The sequence below is a fragment of the Anolis sagrei genome, chromosome 1 (assembly GCF_037176765.1).
Source record: "Anolis sagrei isolate rAnoSag1 chromosome 1, rAnoSag1.mat, whole genome shotgun sequence".
NCBI lineage: Eukaryota > Metazoa > Chordata > Lepidosauria > Squamata > Dactyloidae > Anolis > Anolis sagrei.
The window spans coordinates 176,713,934-176,735,106 of NC_090021.1; the positions used below are offsets into that span (position 1 = coordinate 176,713,934).

Consider the following 21,173-nt stretch of genomic DNA (forward strand, 5'->3'; position numbering starts at 1 on the left):
TCTTCGCGGATAAAATTGAGCGGATTCGGTTGGTTTTTGACGTCATATTAACGGCAGTCTCTGGGGATGTAACGCGAGCATCTGCTTGTCCAGTTTTGTTGGATTCTTTTCAATTGGTTCAGCTTGAAGATGTGGACAGGATCCTTGGAGAGGTGCGACCTACCACATGCATCCTAGACCCCTGCCCATCCTGGTTAATAAAAGAAGCCAGAGGGGGGTTTGGCAGAGTGGGTGAAGGTGATGGTTAATGCCTCCTTACAGGAAGGAAAGTTTCCAGCGAGCTTAAAACAAGCTATTATAAAAACACTGTTGAAGGAACCATCGCTGGATCCCACTCAATTCGACAACTAACGGCCAGTTTCCAATCTCCCCTATTTGGGCAAAGTCATGGAACATGTGGTGGCAGCACAACTACAGGGGTTTCTGGTAGGCACTGATTATCTAGATCCGGCACAGTCTGGCCATAGGCCGGGATATGGAACTGAGACAGCCTTGGTCGCCTTGGTAGATGATCTTCGCCGGGAACTGGACAGGGGGAGTGTGTCCCTGTTAGTTCTGCTGGACCTCTCAGCAGCCTTCGATACCATTGATCATGGTATCCTTCTGGGGCGCCTCATGGATATGGGGCTCGGGGGCACTGCTCTGCGGTGGCTCCGATCCTTCCTCGAGGGATGGTCCCAGAAGGTGTTACTGGGTGACACCTGTTCGGCCCCACAACCATTGTTGTGTGGAGTCCCACAGGGTTCAATTCTGTCCCCGATGTTATTTAACATCTACATGAAGCAGTTGGGGGAGATCATTCAGAGTTTCGGAATGAGATGTTATCTCTACGCAGATGATGGTCAAATGTGTCACTCCTTTCCACCTGTCACCAAGGAGGCTGTCCAGACCTTGAACCGGTGCTTGGCTGCTGTGTCGGACTGGATGAGAGCTAACAAATTGAAATTGAATCCAGACAAGACAGAGATCCTACTGGTCAGTCGTAAGGCCAAACAGGGCATAGGGTTACAGCCTGTGTTAGACGGGGTTAAACTCCCCCTGAAGATGCAGGTTCGCAGCTTAGGAGTGATCCTGGACTCATTGCTGAGCCTGGAACCCCAGGTCTCGGTGGTGGCCGGGATTGCTTTTGCACAATTAAAACTTGTGCTCCAGCTGCGCCCGTACCTTGGGAAGTCGGATCTGGTCATGGTGGTCCACGCTCTTGTTACATCCCGATTAAATTACTGCAATGCACTCTACGTGGGGTTGCCTTTGAAGACTGCTCGGAAACTCCAACTAGTCCAGCGGGAGGCAGCCAGATTGCTCACTGGAGTGGCATACAGGAAGCATACCACCCCCCTGTTATGTCAGCTCCACTGGCTGCCGATCCAATTCCGAGCACAATTCAAAGTGCTGGTTTTGACCTACAAAACCCTATACGGTTCCGGCTGGGTGTATCTGTCCGAACGGATCTCCCTCTACGTCCCACCTCGGAGTTTAAGATCTTCTGGGGAAGGACCTGCTCTCGACCCCGCCTCTATCACAAGTTAGGCTGGCGGGGACGAGGAGCAGGGCCTTCTCGGTGGTGGCCCCTCACCTGTGGAATTCACGCCCAGTGGAGATTAGATCGGCGACTTCCCTCTTGTCATTTAGAAAAAAAATTGAAAACTTGGATGTGGGACCAGGCATTTGGACGTCCTGGCAGCTAGAGGAAGGACCTTGTTGATGGACAGGAATTGACTGAACGGAATGGATTTATGGAACTCTGAACACTGAGCATGAGATTAGTTTATTGATTGTGTTATGTACTGATGATTTTAACCTGTTAATTGTTTAATTGCTGTTTTGTATGTATGTATATTTGACATAGGCATCGAATTGTGCCTTCTTTGTAAGCCGCCCTGAGTCCCCCCTCGGGGGTGAGAAGGGTGGGGTAGAAGTAATAGAAATAGATAAATAAATAAATAAATAAATAGCGAAGTGCATGGTGAACAAAAAGACTTTGATCTCCAGTGTGCTCTTATCAAATAACACAATGCATAATTGAATCCAGGATCTATCAAACACTTAAAGATACTATAATTTCCCATATCAGTCAAACAAAATTTTTGCTACTACTCGTTGAATCCACTGCCAGATTAGCTGTGTTAATGATGTTTGTGCAGTACTCATTTTCAGGTTCTTTTCATTAAAGTACTCAGTTCTGCAAGCTATATCCATTTGCCGTTTGGAGGAGAATGGACCATGAGTGATGGGACTTGCATATGGGAGTTGTAGTTCACCCGCATCCACTGAACCCAGCTGACTTTGGATCTAGAGTAAACTTAGAGCACAGTCAAAACAATGCCTTTGTAAAATAACTCAGACACTGCCAGGCCCCCATGCTAGTCTATATAAATAAAAATGTAATGTTCGTTTGTGGGATTAACAGAACTCAAAAATCACTGGATGAATTGACACCAGATTTGGACACAAGACACCTAACAACCCAATGTATGTCCTTCACTCAAAAAAATTGATTTTGTCATTTGGGAATTGTAGTTGTTGAGATTTATAGTTCACTTACAACGATAGAATTGGGCCAAACCTCCCACACAGAACCCCCATGTGGGCCTCAGCAACGCATGGCAGGGGACGGCTAGTTGAAAATAAAAAAGAACAAAGGAAAGCAAACAAGATATAAAAGAAAGAAATATGGCATGTATTAAAAAATCACAACCCCATTTTTGAGTTTCCCCATCCCAAGCAATATGCAGCTTTGCTATGCAATATTTTCTGCAAGTCTGGCAGTAGGCGCATTAAGATAGCAAAAAAGAACATGAAACAATTTGTCAAATCGCACTGTAAGCAGAACATTTTTTCACATGAGACATTGTAATCTGTGATAAACCTGGGGGGGAAAACATGCTACAGTTTCATGATGTGTCTTGCCATTAACAACTTTGATGTACCACAGACTAAAATTCATAAAGCATATGGGTGTGCCAATAATAGGTCCTGTAATTAGCAGTACTTCCCGTTTATACATTTGCTTACAAAATGGAATCATGTGGCTTGCACGTTATCACACTTTGATTATATGAAAATGGATTTCTTTTCACAACTAATTTCATTTGCTTTATTGTGCACAATGATGAATTCCCAGTCTTGTTTGTGAATAATAGAATGACGGAAATGTATTAGAAGGAGGCAAAAGACACAGTTGTACTCAGTCTAAACAAAACAAATGTAAAGTACTATAAATTCTATAATTAGGGTAGCTACTAGATTTAGTGCATATGTTCAGCAGACTAAGCTGTTGTATCACAGTATTGGCTCATGTTCAGTTTATGGTCCACTAAGGATATCATCCCACGCACCCCCATCTCCCAGTTTCTAAACACTTCTAAAACAGTTGAAAAATAAAGTTAAACAGACTAGGGAGTAGCAGGATTGGAAGGGAAAGTCTAAATCCACAAAGTGCTGTCTATCTTATATGAATATTGCCTCGGAGCTATTAGGGAGTAGCAGGATTGGAAGGGAAGCTCTATATCTCCAAAGGTTTTTATTTATTTATTTCATTTCTACCCCACCCTTCTCCCCACAAAGAGGACTTTTTATTTCTAGAAAGTTAAGAATTTCCTAAAAAATCAAGGGATAAGCCAAATGTTATAGTAGTAGATGTGTCCTCCAAGTGCAGCCATTTTCATCCCAAAAGCCCTAAAAATTATGGGAAGGTGAGCCTGGGAACACCCCCCCCCCCTTGCCTTCAATGGCCAGATTTTCCCACATTTTTTCAGCTGCGGACTTGAAAACCATTTTCGGACCCTGGTCATTTTTGAGAAGCTTGCAAAAACAGACCCATGAGTCCGACAAAATTTGGATACTGAAAATGGATTGCAGTTCAGCTGAATTGCGCAGCCTTAGTCCTAGGATTCCAAGATATCTTTCACATGTACTGCTGTCAAGCCAAGTGTCGCCCCCTCGATGGATTGTCATCTTGTCATAGTGAGGGGGCTTGCCTGTTCCAATAAGCCTGCGTTCACAACCACTGGACTCATGCACTCCCAGGAGTGGCCGCAGGGGAGGTTCCAGACGAAGCACAATCCTAAGACCTAAAGATCTCAACAGCAGAGCAGGCAGATGATAACATGGTGCATGTTACAATGGCTGTGAAGGTGAAAGAAGGCTGCAAGAGATTGAGAAGCCACGGTTATTGTGTTAACCATACCACTAGATGTGACCTCACTCTATGAAGATTGTGTGTTGACTGGCTGTGAACCGACCTCCACACATTAAAAAAACCCATGCACAGGCATCTTCCAAGAAAAATAAAAAACAAATCAAAAAAAGTCCCATGAGATCAGCGCGTGGCGACAGGGGCAGGACTATGAAATCTGGAAGCCCCTAGTCACAGACTGGCACATGGGCGGTGGATACGGACTCAGTCATTCTAACTCAAGGTCCGAGGCAGTTGAGTAGTTTGGCAGCTGTATCCATGACTGAGCAGCCCTTTTGAGGATCCACTCTGCTCACCCCACATGGGGAAAGGGCTAGAAAAGGTGCCCTAAACATAGTCTGCCTCTCTTATCCCTGACTGGACTTCAATGTCCAGCGGGGTCAGCACCCTGCGGCCAAAATAAGAAAAATGAACTTTGGAACATGGAACGAACGGACACTGATGGACAACACTGACAGTGAACACTCCGAACACAGAACTGGTATCATTGCAAGGGAGCGGGGACACTTTAACATCGACATAGCAGCACTTTAGGAGACCCAGAGAGCAGGAGAGGGACATCTGAAGGAAGAAAAAGGAGGCTACACCTTCTTCTGGAAGGGAGTACTTGAAAAAGACCAAAGAATGCACGGAGTTGGCTTTGCTATCAGAAATGATCTGTTAAAGCACCTGACCAAAGTACCCATTGCCATTAACAAACGACTCTCAACCCTCCGAATTGAACTTGCCAAAAACCAACAGGCAACCATCATAAGTGCCTATGCACCAACACTAGATGCTGATGAAGACATCAAGGAAAAATTTTACTGTCAGCTGGACACCGTCCTATCGAAGATATCTAAGGAGGACAAAATCATCTTCCTGGGGGACTTTAATGCAAGAGTCAGACGAGACTTTGACCTGTGGCCAGGGACCATAGGAAATGACGGGGTTGGAAACAGCAACTCATATGGCATCCTGCTTCTCACCAAATGTGCAGAATACAACCTGCCTAGTTTGGAAGAAGTCAGCAATGCCATCAGCCAACAAAAAAAATAACAAAGCCAGCGGACCTGATGGGATCCATGCTGAAATCTTTAAAGAGGGAAGACCTGAGCTGACACAACAATTCCACCAGCTCATTGAAAAAATATGGGTGATTGAGAAAATCCCAGCTGATTTCAAGGATGCCCTTTTCAAAAAAGGGAAAAAAACAGACTGTGGAAACTATCGAGGTAACTCCCTTCTAACTTCAGCTGGGAAAATCCTCGCAAGAATTCTTGCAAACCGCCTTCTGCCCCTCTCAGAAGACACCCTCCCAGAATCCCAGAACGGCTTCCGCCCCTCCAGAGGAAGAGTGGACATGATCTTCACTGCACGACAGCTCCAAGAAAAATGCAGGGAACAAAAGCAACCTCTGTACATGGCATCCATAGACCTTGCAAAGGCATTCGACACAGTGAATCGCAGTGATCTCTGGGCCATCCTCCAAAAAATTGGTTGCCCTGACAAATTTGTGAACATCCGGCGGTTTCTCCACGATGACATGATGGCAACAGTCTTAGACAGCACTGGCTCCCAAAGCGACCCATTTAAGGTGGAATCGGGTGTCAAACAGGGATGTGTTATTTCCCCAACCTTATTTTCCATCTTCATTGCTATGATACTTCATCTTGTTGATGGGAAGCTTCCCACCAGAGTGGAAATCATCTATCAGACAGATGGCAAGCTATTTAACCTCAGCAGACTGAAAGCCAAAACCAAGGTCATAACAACATCTGTTATAGAACTCCAATATGCTGATGATAACATCATCTGTGCGCATTCAGAAGAAGACCTACAGGCCACTCTAAACACCCTCGCAGAAGCATACAAGAAGCTCAGCCTGTCATTGAACATAGAGAAAACCTAAGTGCTCTTCCAGCACTCACCAGCCAATCCCTCTTCAATGCCAGAAATACAGCTTAATGGTATAACATTAGGAAATGTTGACAATTTCCGCTACCTTGGCAGTCACCTCTCCACAAAAGTCAACATTGACACTGAAATACAACACCACCTGAGCTCTGCAAGTGCAGCATTTTCCCGAATGAAGCACAAAATGTTTGAAGATCGGGACATCCATAGGGATACCAATGTGCTTGTTTATAAAGCTTTTGTCCTCCCAACCCTGCTATATGCCTGCGAAATGTGGACTGTCTACAGACGTCACATGCAACTCCTGGAACGATTCCATCAGTGCTGCCTCCGGAAAATCCTGCAAACCTCTTGGGAAGACAGGCGGACAGACATCAGCATGTTGGAAGAAGCAAAGACCACCAGCACTGAAGCAATGGTCCTCCATCATCAACTCGGCTGAACCGGCCATGTTGTCTGGATGCCCGATCACAGTCTCCCAAAGTAGTTGCTCTACTCCGAACTCAAGAATGGAAAACGGAATGATGGAAGACAGGAAAACAGAGAGAAATGTGCCAATAGGAAGGCCCATCAAGCCAACCCCAACCGGGACCGTCTTCCACCTGGAAACCAATGCCTCACTGCGGTTTGTAATATAGCTTGTAATATAGCTCTGTATATTTGAAGGGCTGCTGAATGAGGCAGCAGCTTCGCATGCTTGTGGTGGATTTTGGGTTTTTTTTCCCCTTGACATGCAGGTCAAGAATAGGGCTCCAAAATCACCGCTAGGACAACGGAGCTGTTTCAGGTTGTCAGGGAACTCCTTCACCCACCTGTGGTGGAGGAGACTTTTGATGACTCAACAGCTCGGTGTCGCAAGTTCGCACACCATTTTGCAGGCAAAGTTGCTCAGATACGCCTTGAGCTGGACTCCAATTTCATCACAGTGCCAGGGGAGGTGACTGAGGCATCTGCTTGTCCAACTTTGTGGGATTCTTTTAGGCTTGTTCACCCTGAGGACGTGGAGGAGGTCCTTGGTGCTGTGAGGGCTTGAAGACTTGGCTGTTCCGGTGTGCCTTTCCAGAATAGGAAACTCCTGGCATCATGTCCCAGATGCACTTTATTAGAGATTTAAGATTGCTTGCACATTGCAACTACCCTAGAATCCTTACACTTCACTTGTCATGTCCAGCACTTTTAACTGTACCCATTACATTTGATCCGGCCCTAGTTTTTAAATGTGTCACGGTGTATTGTTTTGCTGTTTTACTGTTACTGCTTTAATGTTTTTTGGTTTGCTTATAAGTTAGATAATGTATTTGTTATGCTATTTTATTGAGGGCCTTGGCCTTTGTAAGCCGCATCGAGTCCTTCGGGAGATGTTAGCGGGGTACAAATAAAGTTAATAATAATAATAATAATAATAATAATAATAATAACGTTTTTGGAGGACCATCTTACTTGAACAAGGATCACCTAAGTAAGTAAGCAAGTAAGTACCCATCCTGTATCTGTGCATTTCATATATTTTTTTCTGGCTAAGTGTAGTATCCTACATTTCTCCTTGTTGGAATTCTTTTTTTAAAAAAAAATTGGCCCACTTCTCTAATCTGTGATGGTTATTTTGAATTCTGATCCTGTCTTCTTGAGTAATAGCTCCTCCTCCTAATTTGGTGTTATCTGCAAACTTGATCAACATGCCCTCTAAACCTTCGTCCAAGTCATTACGAAAGCCATTGACAATACATTAATAAAGATGTTGAACAACACTGGGCCCAGGACACAACCTTCTTTATGGCACCACTTGTGACTTTTTTTCCAGGAAGAAGAGGAACCATTAGTGAGCACCATCTGTGGACACATTTGAGGACAAATTTCATAACTTGACACTAGAAGTGGACCAGGAGTCTTCAACTTTCCCAGAGGACCTGTGGCATCCTGGAAGTAAGCAGTGATTCAGGGAGTACTTAGCTCTGTGGCCCAATGCACCTTAAAAGCTAACAGCAGGGCATTTAGGAGGTTCTGTGCTTTTAGGATTCAGGGGGTTATGAGGAAGCATGGCCCGCCTCAGAGTGTGCGGTGCTGCATTATTTGGTCAATCTGAGAAATAACACAGTCCCTTCAGCTAGCAAGTATAACCTTCTTCAACAAGGCTGGTAATTTTGCAAAGTTGTCCACATCCCTTTTGATCAGCAAAGCAATGGGGGGTTAAAGAAGAAAGAGCCCATACAAGGTGCTGACAGAAGATCCACTACATTTAGCCTTTTGAGTAGATTCATGGATTTGAGACCCTGTTGTTTAAAGGAGACTCACTGTTGCATTTTTGGAGACTTAAGGTTGGAGGAGCTGGTATCCAATTCCAACAAAGACAGAGCAGGCATGGCATGCAGGGTAATAATAATAATAATAATAATAATAATAATAATAATAACTTTATTTATATACTGCTCAATCTCCCCGAGGCGGACTCGGGGCAGTTTCCAAGTAACATCACTGAAACATACAAAGTAAACAGCATAACATAAAATTAACACAACAACATAAGCATAAAATTGTCAGCATTATAATGGGATAAGAGGAAAGGAAAGCTCGTTTCGTTTCAAGGATTGGGGCAGGGTAGCTCCTGCTCAGTTCATATGTTGCACTTTTTTCTCTCAAAAGAACAAACCTCAGGGGAAAGGCTACTCTTTAACCATAGGGATAAATTGCCCCTTGTATGTCAGTTTATAGCAATTTTGAGATTAGCATTGTAGAAGGCAGGGCTGCCTGCCTTGTAGGTCTAGTTTTGTATTAACTGTGCAACATAATATGCATTGCCATCAGATTTAGAAACTTTAGCTTATCTCCAAACAGGCTGCCGTGCTCTCAGCCAAGTGTTGGATGCTGCAAAAGGATCCAAGTGATTCCAACCTGGCTCCTCCTCCCCACCGCTTTTATCTTTCACTCCCATCTGAGAAATACAGAGTGACACATTGATCTGGTGCTGGAAGCAACTGTAGAGTTCCTTTGCTTGCTCTCCTGATCATCTTTGACAGCTTCTGTACTTTTATAGAAGAATGGCTTGCCTTCAGCAATCTGATGAGCTTGTCTTTTTTGTCAATGGCAAAAAGGTGAGTACAATATTTATTTTATTCAGTAATTTGAATAGAAAATGAAGCGGGAGCTTCCTGTATAGACAAGGAATTCTAAATGCACTATAAGGATTTTCAGGATTTTACAAACAGGATACAAGAGAGCCAGCATGGTGTAGTACAGCTGCTCTGATTCCCCTTTGGGATGGGAAGGGTGGAACATAAATATTGTAAATCAGGGCTCCTCAAACTTTCTAAACAGAGGGCCAGGTCAGAGTCCCTCAAACTGTTGGAGGGCCGGATTATAATTTGAAAAAAATAAGTGAATGAATTCCTATGCACACTGCACATATCTTATTTGTTGTGCAAAAAAAAACCCTTTAAAACAATACAATCATTAAAATGAAGAACAATTTTAACAAATATATATTAGTATATCATTGGGAAGTGTGAGCCTGCATTTGGCTGATGAGATAGGATTGTTGTTGTTGTGTGCTTTCAAGTCATTTCAGACTTAGGTTGACCCTGAGTGAGGGCCAGGTAAATGACCTTGAATGGCTGTATCCGGCCCTCGGGCCTTAGTTTGAGGACCCCTGGTGTAGTACATTGAGTGTCAGACTATGATTTTGGAGACTGGGTTTGAATCCCTGTACTACTATGGAAACTTACCAGGGCTCTTTATAATTTTCCCTCGCTGACATGTAGCTAGTAACTACGTCCGTGTGTTGAGTATAGCAGCATCCTGTGTTAATTGGCACATCCAGAAGAAGTAGCATTGATCTTTAATTTTATACCTTTTCTTATGATTGGCACCATCTAAAAACATATAAAACAGGCATACTAGGTGGTTAATGCCACCCATCTCAACAATTACTGAACTGAGATGAATCCATCACAGGGAGATTAAAGGAGACCTCCGGTGATACCATGCCAACAATGTGGGAAAGCAAGGACGTAACTGCAAATCCGATAATAGACCTTGGTCTCCTCATGAGCGTTCAGCTTTCCTACCCATCCACCCCAATGCTACAAAATGGGGACTGCTCTCCTCAGAAGCCTTTAGGAGCACCCCCCCCCCCAAAATCTGGTTGTAGCTAGCTGATCACATATAAGTGTAAGATGTCACCATGCCCATGCAAATTTTAGGCTTTACATTGGTCCCTGCTACTGAGACATTACATTGTGTATGCACTTGCTTGCAATGTTGAATAAGAGAAACTGAAGAAAACAAGCACATGATGTTAATTTCTACGATCACAAGCATAACTAATCCTCTTAAACAAGGTAGATTATGACTCTCTGGATTCTTGTTTCAGGTGATCGAGGAGTGTGCTGATCCAGAAGAATTGCTGCTTAATTACCTGAGAAAACGGCGTATCCTTCAATGTTCTTTTGTACTGCGTAACATCCTTCTTTTTAATTCAAAATACAAGGATATTATCACATAACACTGTTTTACTGTAATCCCAACTTTGTCCTGTATTTTATTGCAAGACATCACAGCCCTCCTGGTACTCTGCTGTGCTGCAGGATTCTTGGGTCATTTGAAAATGGATTTTTTTTTCTCAATTGAAATAATCTATTAATGATTCCAGGTCCCACTATTAGGTAGTAACAATTTTGGATCTGAATGTCCTATTTTACTTAGCTGAGATATTTTGAGTATAGTGGACATGTGGTGGGTGGGATTTAATTGCTCATCCTTGGGAGATTCCCTGTCGATGTCCAGTATACTTCTGAAGGTTGAGCAAAAAAGATCCCAGAAGTCTAAAGAGTTTCCAAGAAATCAACTGGGATGTATTCGGTACTTCCACATGGCTTTTAAACATTGTTTTAATGCTGTTGTTTTAAATAAGGGGGGAAGTGCAATAGCACAATCCCAACAGAATCCTATTAAGGATTAATGCAGTGGTTCTCAACCTGTGGGTCCCCAGATATTTTGGCTTTCAATTCCCAGAAGTCCTAACAGCTGGTAAACTGCCTCAGATTTCTGGGAGTTGTTGGCTAAAACACCTGGGGGCCCACAAGTTGAGAACCACTGGATTAATGCCTGAAGAAAGATAATTAGCATTATAAACATTAGGATGGAAAAACCTAAATATGAAACAGGAGAAATCATTGGTTTTCCTTAATAATGTGGTGTTAAGTCCGCCTCACAGGAACCAAGTATGGCTGTGGAATCGGAGGCTGTGGGGCCTGCACCGTGATGATTTCTACATACAATGCAGACTCCAAGAAAATACGGTATCCTTGAGAAAAGGGGAAGACAGCTCAATAAATCTACACCACAACTTAATGTATTTTAACCTGAAATACCTGAAGTAATTTTCTACCTCTTTTAAAGTGTTCTGGGAGACCAAGTGTTCAGCTGAGACCAAGAGAGGTGGGCATGGGCAAGCACACACAAAACACTTAGGGTTCCCGGCCTCTTTATCTTCAGCATGCTCAGAACTTGACTGAGCATTCATGCACTCCCTTCACAAGGGCACATGATGAGGGGCAGGATTGGGAAGGGGAGCAAATGAGAAGCCATGAAGAAAGGGTGGGCTAAGATCTTGTAGGATGCTAAGTTTCTGTTCAGATCATTGAGGACCTTCCCCAATTGCTGACATAGATATTCAATGCTATATCTGAAATCCCAGCAGGGAAAATTGCTACATCTGAAATCGCAACAGGTGGCTGGGAAATTTTGGCACTTGTAGTCGCACCCATAACTTTTCCATGCTCAGTCGGAGATAATGTGACTCCCCACTCAGCATCTTTCTGGGTACATCAAATGGGTATAGCACAAGTCTCTTTGTAGTGACTTTCCAAATGTATTTGGTACAACTGCAAATGAACTGGTCATGATTGGCCTTTAATCCAGATATTTTGTCCAAGGTTCTGAGTTTCGAGTAATATCTATATTCTCTTTTGAGGAGCTTTCCAAAATACTCCTATATCCCTTTGTCAATTCTGATGTCTCAGCCAGGGTACTGGATTGGACTGGCCCTGAAACCATCTGCAGCCTAGGTTGGTCCTGGCAGAGATACCACAGCTTGGAGTCCACACTGGTCAAGAATCAGAATTGCCCTTAATTCTCCCAAGACATTATCCAGCCAACTCTTGCCTCCTCCCGCTCTGCTCATTGTATGGTGCCGCAGTAACCACTGTGGAAGGAGTGGGGTCCACAACAACCAAGCTGCACCCCATTCAGGTAAGATAGGAGATTACAGAATGAACTAAAGACATCACCAAAGTCCATGAATTCCAGCGTGCAGAATCAAAAAGCCTGGTGATTTGTAGTGCACCCTGCCCCTACCTCAGCCCAACTTGAGTGAATTAGAATCCAGGCTGAATAGCATCTCCTTACAGCTCCCAATTCACTCTACTCCTTGCCCAGCTGTTGTAAGTGCAACTGCTGTGTCCCAGCAAGAGACTCTGTAAAAGTGGCACTTATTGGGAATCCTTGGTGCCAAAGTTGTTGTTGTTGGAGTGATCTCCACATAGCAAAGGAAGGAGGGCAAAAGGCAAGGACTTGCCATCTCATAGCTGCCATAACAATCTCTGCCAGATGAAGGGGAGGGAGAAGAAGCCTTCTGTGGAGTCCAATAAAGACATTTTAAGATGGGGAAAGAACATACTCACTTGCTGGAGCTAATCACAAATTCTGATTACCTTCTTCCCCTTAGTTTGGGAAGAAGGTAAGGGATCTTAGTAGGTTTGCTAGCTTATTGGACATAATAGTCCAATAGAGTCCATAAGAGTCAAATAGGACTCAAAATACTCAAATAGTCCCTACTCAGGGCTACAGGAAGATAAAGCTCACTATCACCCTACAAACCGATAGCAGGGGAGAAGAGCCTTATATCTTTGGGCACCCTTTTAAACAATGCTTTTTCTTTCTAGCAAAGGCTTGCAAAGTGCCATGGCTCCCAGTGTGGCTTCTGCACTCCTGGAATGGTGATGTCCATGTATTCCTTACTAAGAAACCACCCTGAACCCAGCATGGAGCAGATAGCTGCCTCTCTGGATGGTAAGCTGGCTTTCTCCCCTTCATTATTTGGAAACTGTTTATCAAATAGGACACACAGATAAAACAAACTGTGACTGAAATCCTGTTCTTTATCCCATGGTCAACCAGCACACAGTTCAGAGGGTCTACTTTAGGTAGGACTAGTAAGAGAATCCAGGTCTATTGTTTTGATAAGTGCATCCTGGTTAGTTGTCTACTGTTCCGCAGAGCTGTTACAACTCAAGCTTTGATCATCTTCTGCTGCGTGATCTTCCTGAAGCCTTTGGGCATTGCGGGTGTCTCTGCTCATAAGCAGAGCAGAATAGTCTGCTCTGCAGTCAAGAACAGGACTTATTCACACTTTTCAAGTACAGCACTATTGTTCCCTTCTAACTGCCATGTTTCTGTAACATGTAAAACCAGGATTTGGAGCCTAGGGAGGAGCATTTAGAATGATCAGCCAAAAAGCTCTAGTGCCTCACCAGACTACAGACCCTGGGTTTCTAATTGGCAATAACTGTGTAGTTTCTCCAAACCAATTTCTTGTCCTTCCATGAGACACAAAACCTTTTATATGAAGCATCTTCCTCACTCTGCTTCATAGTAGGACCAGCTGAGCCTGGTCAAAGGGTTCAAAGGGGCCCCATTGAACTCAATTAATATGATTAATATTAGTGTGAAAATAAGAATCAAATTATGTTAGACTTTATTTCAACACTGGAATCTGGAGATGTAAATGTTCATAATGTCCTCTTTAGATATATTACTGTTGGTCGTCCATATCCATGTATTCTGCACCCTTTGATTTAACCCCGTAGTTTTGTCATTTTATATAAAGGATGTCATTTTATTCTTCTGTTGTATATAATGGGACTTGAGCATCCGTGAGCATCCATTTTCATATCTTGGAACCAAACCTCAGCAGATGCCAAGGGCTCACTGTACATCCAGGAGATGGGTATTGCTGGAAGGACTGGCACTTCCGACAAAGGAGAAAGAAGGAGAACTGATTAATTCAATTTATCACTGAAGTATTAAGAGTGTATAGAGGGTAAAGTTGACTGGAATGGATGTCTCTGATTCAGATGACTGGGAATGCTACCTTATATGGGTTAATCTTTGTGCATCATACTGTTTTCTAGGGAATTTGTGCCGTTGTACAGGATACAGACCTATAATCGATAGCTTCAGTGCTTTTTCTCCGGTAAGAGCAAAAATGAATAAATGAATCTATTAATTTTGCTGGAGGTGGCCATTAAGTACATATTTGCCATCTCTGGATGATTACTCTCTGGAAAGAGCTGCTCACCCTTTCCAAAATCTCCCAATACGTTATATGGCAAGTGGGAGAGAAAGACTTTGTGCACACTGTGCTTTAAACATATCCACATTCCCCTCATTTTACAGCATGAAATTACAGATTTTGTTAAACAAAATGAAAGAAATCATATGTTGCATCCAAACAAAAATCTCTCTCTTTTTGAATGATGTGCATGTATACACCATTCTTCTCCCACATCTAAGCATTGCACATACACATTCCATCCTCCAAAACCCACATTGTTGGAAATAACAACCTTCTTCAAGCCTTCTCTAGTAATTTGTTTATCCATGATCCTGTCACTTACTTATTATGTATATGTTCTGGTATGCAGGTTTTTTTTTCTTTGCTCTATGTTTTCCTGGGAAGTTGTGGAAGGGGCTATAGACCACGTGATCCACTCTGAGATGAGCAAATGCAAAAGTTATGTTTTTTAAAACACATGCCAACACACAGAGTAATTCCCCACCCCTGTTCCTAGATCTAGGAATTGCTCACACATATATTGATAAAAATCTCCCCACACATGATCCAGCAGTGAGATAATTATTTCTTCATGTATATTAGCAGTTTGCGTGGAGCTGATTTATTATAATTATTTTGTCTATATCTCTCAGAATTTGCTTGTTACCTATGGCAAGGGATTCTGGGGTTTTTAATAAAGCAATTTTTTCAGGTTCCAGATGGATTCAGAACATTAAACCTTATGCCTGTTACATTTCTTGGAAATTGTAACCATAGTATTATAATTAAATAAATTCCTTTGTTTAGGAGTGTTGCCCATTGGCAGGAAGTGGGAAGTGTTGCATGGACAAAGAAGAAGGGAAGGAGATGAAAGGAAGTGATTCTGGAGAAGAAGACCCATCATTGCATTCTGGAAAGGGAAACAGGGTAAGCTACAGACTGTCAACATTTCTATATTTCTCACGAAAAGCATTTGTAATGTTGTTATGCCACAACATTTATCTGAGTTCAAACTCAACCGATGTGGTCTTTAAAGCAGAGATCTGTCTCGCTGCAGATTGCGTCAGGCATCTTATGTTTATTTAGTATCCAACTGAGTAGGCAAAGTTTTTGCTAAAGGAAATTAAACCTAGGGGAATGTGAAAGTAAAAGTTTGGCAACTGTCCACTCAAGACCTCTCTTTGGTTTCTTCTTTATCAAGTATGTATCAGACTGTATCAGATCTGATCCTATTTGATCAGATCCTTCTGTGTTGGCACCAACTCTGCAACTCTTCAAAGGCAATCCTTTGTCTTTAAAACTGCTGCTCTCCCTTAGTCTTCTGCTTCTCCTCTCTGAACTGTAACTAGTTGCCTGAAAGCGAAATCTGTCATCCAGAAGATGGAGCTGAATTGTTCATCATTGCTCAGGATTAAATCCTATAATGCACAGAAATTTCAAGGAAATTGATTTTGGAAGAGCAAAAGTGTAACAGACTAACCACATCATCACATGAGTTTGTATAAGTAATCCTTTCCAGATTGTATCCCACTGACAGAGTGGCAAGACGAGAGTAATGTCATGGCATGCGTCCTAGGTCACAAAACCCTTATGCTGTGTTGGGGGGGGGGGGGGGTTGGGAGGGTGCAGTTCTGGCAAAATAATATTTCTCACTGATCATCATCATGGCTAAAAAGCCAAAGCTTTTCTAAAAGGAGATTACTTTAAAAACAAAACCCTTTCAAATGCATTCAGTAACCCCATTTGTTCTGTGGCTCAAAATCCACTTTCCATATTAGTACTAAATATTTGGGTTTTTCCCCCTTAGATGTGTTCAGGTTTATGCAAGCCAGAGGAATTCCATCCCAGGGATCCAACCCAGGATTATATATTTCCTCCTGAACTCATGGTAAGCGATCAGCCTTCCCTTGATACTTGCTGCAAATGATTGGCAGAGGACCAGTACCAGAACGAGGAGGATTGAGCCCTTTCCTGTTTGAGATCAAGTAGCCAATGCCACAGCATCAATATGTATGATACAAAACGCCAACAAAGTTATTTGAGGACTTTAGGTAAAAAAAATTCTACAAGTGCCTTTCTTCCCCCACTCTCTGATGGCAACATTGTGTGTGTATGTGTGTGTACCTGTACGTTACTTGTAGACTTATTATAACCTCATAACTTTCATAGAACTTTCTTAGGCAGTGAGTACTCAGGGCCCTTCCACACAGCCACATAATGTAAAATATCAAGGCAGATAATCCACAATATCTGCTCTGGACTGGGTTATCTGAGCCCATACTGCCACATAACCCGGTTCAAAGCAGATAATGTGGGGTTTTATTCAGCTGAGTGGAAGGAGCCTCAGAAGTTGTTTTGCAGTTCCTTCCTCTGAAATATAGCCTACAGCACCCAGCGTTGATTGACAGTCTCCCATTAAAGTACTTATGTAAGCTAACTCTGCTTAGATCCCAAGAGAAATTGGGATTTTCTGCCTTTGGGGCATTTGGGTCTTGGTAGTGACTTTGCAGTATGCTCTTGCTTCTCTTTCATCATATGCAAAATTGGTTGCCCAAAGTGAATGCCAAACTTTGCCTAGACTAAGCCATATCATGCATATGTGCACATTTGCTTGCCAACTTTCTTTTATTTTTAAGTGCCACTTGGAGGCAAAAAGACAAATGAGTTTCTCTTTCCAGCTGTTCACTGGAGCTTCAAAAGACAGAAGTTTCATCCTAGTAAAGATAATATCTAACCCATTATCACTATGCGGACATACTTAAGTTTCTCATCAACCATAATATCTCAAAAGATTATTGTCCTATGAGATGTAATTATTTAATCTGGTAATGAGAACCGCAACTTCCCTCAACCATTTGCTATGTGACCTTGACACTCCCTGATGCCTCATTGTTGTTCTGTCCCACAGAGAATGGCTGAAGAGAACAAAGGAAGGACTCTGGTTTTCCATGGAGAGAGGACCACCTGGATTTCTCCTGTGTCCTTGGAAGAACTTCTTAACCTGAAAGCAACCTACCCAGATGCACCTCTTGTGGTGGGGAACACCAGTGTAGGTGAGCAGGTGGAGCCCCGTGTGGAAGTCATCCGGAGCTTTCGATGGGGAAGAAACTCCCAGCCAGGAAGCAACACTTTGCCTTTCAGATGTCTGTGGCAAGACCAATTCTACCACTACACAGAAGAAGGCACTTTCTAAGGAAACAAATTCTAGGAAGAGAGGGACCATGTGATGAACAAAATGTGTGTGTTTGTGTGTGTGTAAAAGAGAGAGGGAGAGGGAGAGATGGCCTGCTGCCCACATGTACAGTATTATGCTTTCAGCATCAAAACTTTCAGCATCAAAACTTCACCTAACAGTGTAGTCAGTTTGGATTCATACTCAATCACTTCAGAGTAGCAAATAGAGATGTGACAAAGCAATTGACTGTAACAACATTGTTGGAAACAAAAACCTAGTTTAACTATTGTCAATGCATTGAGATTCCCACTAATCCCAAAAATCAGTCCAGGCTAATTTTGATGATAGGTGATTTTCCCAAGGAACAAGACTATTCATGCAGCAGCTGGCAGAATGGGTACAGACAACAAACTCTACTTTCTGTGCAGAACAGTCATTCCCTATTTGCTCCTTAACTGTGGGAGAGAACTAGTACATCAAAGAGATAGATTCTAGATGTGTTATTATTATTTTTTAACCTTCAGGGGATTTTATTTTAGAAATCACCCTTAAAAAAATAATTCAGTGCTACTTGAAGGGGTAGTCCATGGATTGGTGCCAGCCATTAAGGTGTTTGCTGCAGGCAAGTTTCCAGGACAATTGCAGGCATAAACATAATATCAGTCCCTGGCATCTTGACAGAGAGGGGAAATGCTGGCACTTTGATCTATGATAGGCATTGCTCTAGTTACTCTGAGAGCGAACTAGTAGAGATGTGCATTTTTTTTCATTTGCCTCTTAATTCGAATCAAATTTGTTAAATTTTCTACTTACAAGGCAATATCCGATACATGGATGTGGCACGCGGCCAAAATTTGAGAATAGAAACTTACGCCATATGTTTTTGTTTTGGTTTTGTAAATCTCAGAAGGTTCCCAAAGATATTTTCCTTTTCATCACGAGGAAGCAAAGCAAAGCCAAAAAGTCTGTCTTAGTGCCTTGCCTTGCCTTTTCTTTAAATTAATGGAGTCTAAGCATTAGGAGCGGAAAAAGAGGGAGCAGTGTTTGCTGAGAACAGCACAGAACTCTGGGAAATGTAGTTTGGGAAGGGAGGAGCTGCAAAAGACCCTGCCCTAAACTACATTTCCCAGAATGCATCAGCATCAGAAAGCACCAATCAGGGTAGCGGAGAGAGAGGTTTGTCCCTCCCTAATAGCAGCCAGTGAGCGTTCCAATGAATGGTTGAATCTGAAAAGGGGGGAGGGGGCTAATGGATACTTCTAGTAAGTAAATCTCTGTGCTGGGCTGGGAAAAAAATCCCTAACTGGGTGGCCCCCATACTATAGGGGAAGCATATCAATTAGTTTAGAGACTGGATGGCCATCTATCAGTAGAGTTTAGATGGTGCCCTTCTGTGTGGAAGAAGGGGGTTGGACTAAATTGTCCGTGGGGGTCCTCTCCAACTCTAGGATTCTATGAAAATGTAGAACTGGTTAATATTGGTTTATATTGGTTAACAGGAGAGTCGTTCAATGTGATAGCTATTGTGGCTTTAAAAAATGATTTGTCAAAATGTTTTTTTTAAAATCCCTAAAGCCAGTAGATGTATAAATATTTCTGAAAATTGGGGGAAATGATCCCTTGTTATATCCTGTCATTGCACAGAATGTTCAAGAAGACGTTGTTTATAAAAACTTTGAAAATTCCCCAAAATTCCACAGATAAGTGAAATATTCCAAAATTTGGTGGGCTTCCAATGGTAAATGTGTTCTACCATTGCATCAAGTTTCACCACAATAGCTTTAAACATGAGCCCCTGAAGCTCCCCCAATTATAGTAATTTATCGGCAATTACTGTAAGGAAATAGCAATGAAATTTCATTACTCTTGTTATAGTAACAGTTTTTTCACTTAATTATACTTTAGAAACACTTTAGAAATTAAAAGCCAGTGCCCCTCCCCCAAATTTGTAATGACTTTTGAACTATGTATTTATGGATTGCACATCCCTACTAACTAGACATGACAACGATCTACATCAGGTTGTGTTCTTACAGAGTTAGAGTAATGACACAGATAATATATGTAATTTAGATAACTGTTCTATAAATGTATGATTGCAATGTAAGAGTGGGCTTAAACAAGTAATACTTGTTTTTTTATTGTGTCAGAAGCGACTTGAGAAACTGCAAGTCACTTCTGGTGTGAGAGATTTGGCCATCTGCAGAGATGTTGCCCAGCAGAAGCCTATGGGAGGCTTCTCTCATGTCTCCACATGGAAAGCTGGAGCTCACTGCTACAGTTTGAATCCACTCCAATTTGAATCTCATTCACAGATTCAAACCACCGACCTTCAGGTCAGCAGTTCAGCCAGCACAAGGATTTAATCCATTGTGCCACCACGGCGCCTAGTAATAGTGATAAAGTGGTAGGAAACTAATATCAGGAAAATTTGGGTGAGTTGTGGATAATAGTTGCTCTATTTTTTTTTTAAAGTATTTTTTTAACAAGATGTAGAAGTGGAAGCTTTAAACTTTAAAATTCAAGTTGCACCACGGAAAAGCAGAGGTGTTGCAGTTGATACAGAGAATTGGATTTATACATATACAAACACTTATGTGTCTACTTTTTTAGCAGAAATTACCTAGACTCCCATTTTATAGCCGGTCAGTGCAGCCCAAATTTAAAGACATACATCTATAGTCTGTACCTTGGTTTTTTTTTTCTTTCTTTCTTTCTGATGTCTCTTTCTAATTTTGTCCCCATTAGGACTTGACAGGAAAATTCTGGGCATTTGGCACCCCGTTCTCCTTCACCCGGTCAGGATTCAAGAGTTGCATGAGGTCTCCATGGAAGAAAACGGTATGCCTCCAATGTCACCTTGGAAGCTACTCGAAAGCTGTATTTTAATTCTTCAACAGTTAATAAATTATGCCGAAGAATGAATTAAAATGATAAAAGCAAGTAAACTCCCTGCACAAGTAATTCACAAATAAAAAGTGCTGATATTAACCACATTAAGAGTTCTTTCCAGACGAAGGGCTTCTACTGTTTAAAGATTTAAAAGTCCTTAGGCATCAATACCATCTTTTTTTTCCTTTCATTGATTTTCTTTGGTGAGAAATTGGATGAAACAAGGGACTGTTCGGTTAAGGGAGTCGTCTGCTGTAGGTTCCACAAATAAAAGTGTGATTCCACATTAAAAGCCTCATCTGGATGCACCCACTGTGCATTCAAATCACACACTATATCAATTGCTGTGTTAAATAGGGCTTGGCTTTTACCAATTTTGGCCAGATTGTACATAAACAAATCACATGTCTATATGCACTAGGTATTTTTTTCATATTTATTATTTAGCACACATCACTTTGCATATTTCTTTACATGTTATGTATATGCATGCTTTCTGACTTAAGTTGTAATCTTGTACACATTTATTGGAGAATATGTTTCACTAAACTCAGTTGAACATATGTCTAAGCTAATCTATGTAAGTTTGTGCTGTCAGTTCATTAACTCCTCCTTCTAGAAACAAATATTTCTTCCAACTCCATCTGTGTTTGCATGTTCTGACTGATCAAAAAATGCCAGAT

At 42.1% G+C, this 21,173-nt stretch overlaps 1 protein-coding gene across 1 annotated transcript in view; it reads left to right on the plus strand.

The window, feature by feature from the left end:
* The first annotated feature begins 9,050 nt into the window (after positions 1 to 9,050).
* The window catches only part of LOC137097485 (aldehyde oxidase 3-like), a 51,349-nt gene continuing 39,226 nt past the window's right edge, over positions 9,051 to 21,173 (plus strand). Inside the window, exons 1-10 of the mRNA XM_067470596.1 lie at positions 9,051 to 9,183; positions 10,461 to 10,518; positions 11,292 to 11,388; positions 12,232 to 12,340; positions 13,033 to 13,159; positions 14,281 to 14,342; positions 15,231 to 15,350; positions 16,231 to 16,311; positions 17,332 to 17,476; positions 20,347 to 20,439. Of these exons, the coding sequence (XP_067326697.1) occupies positions 9,130 to 9,183; positions 10,461 to 10,518; positions 11,292 to 11,388; positions 12,232 to 12,340; positions 13,033 to 13,159; positions 14,281 to 14,342; positions 15,231 to 15,350; positions 16,231 to 16,311; positions 17,332 to 17,476; positions 20,347 to 20,439 (946 nt within the window). The 5' untranslated portion in view covers positions 9,051 to 9,129. The remainder of the gene's footprint in view (positions 9,184 to 10,460; positions 10,519 to 11,291; positions 11,389 to 12,231; positions 12,341 to 13,032; positions 13,160 to 14,280; positions 14,343 to 15,230; positions 15,351 to 16,230; positions 16,312 to 17,331; positions 17,477 to 20,346; positions 20,440 to 21,173) is intronic.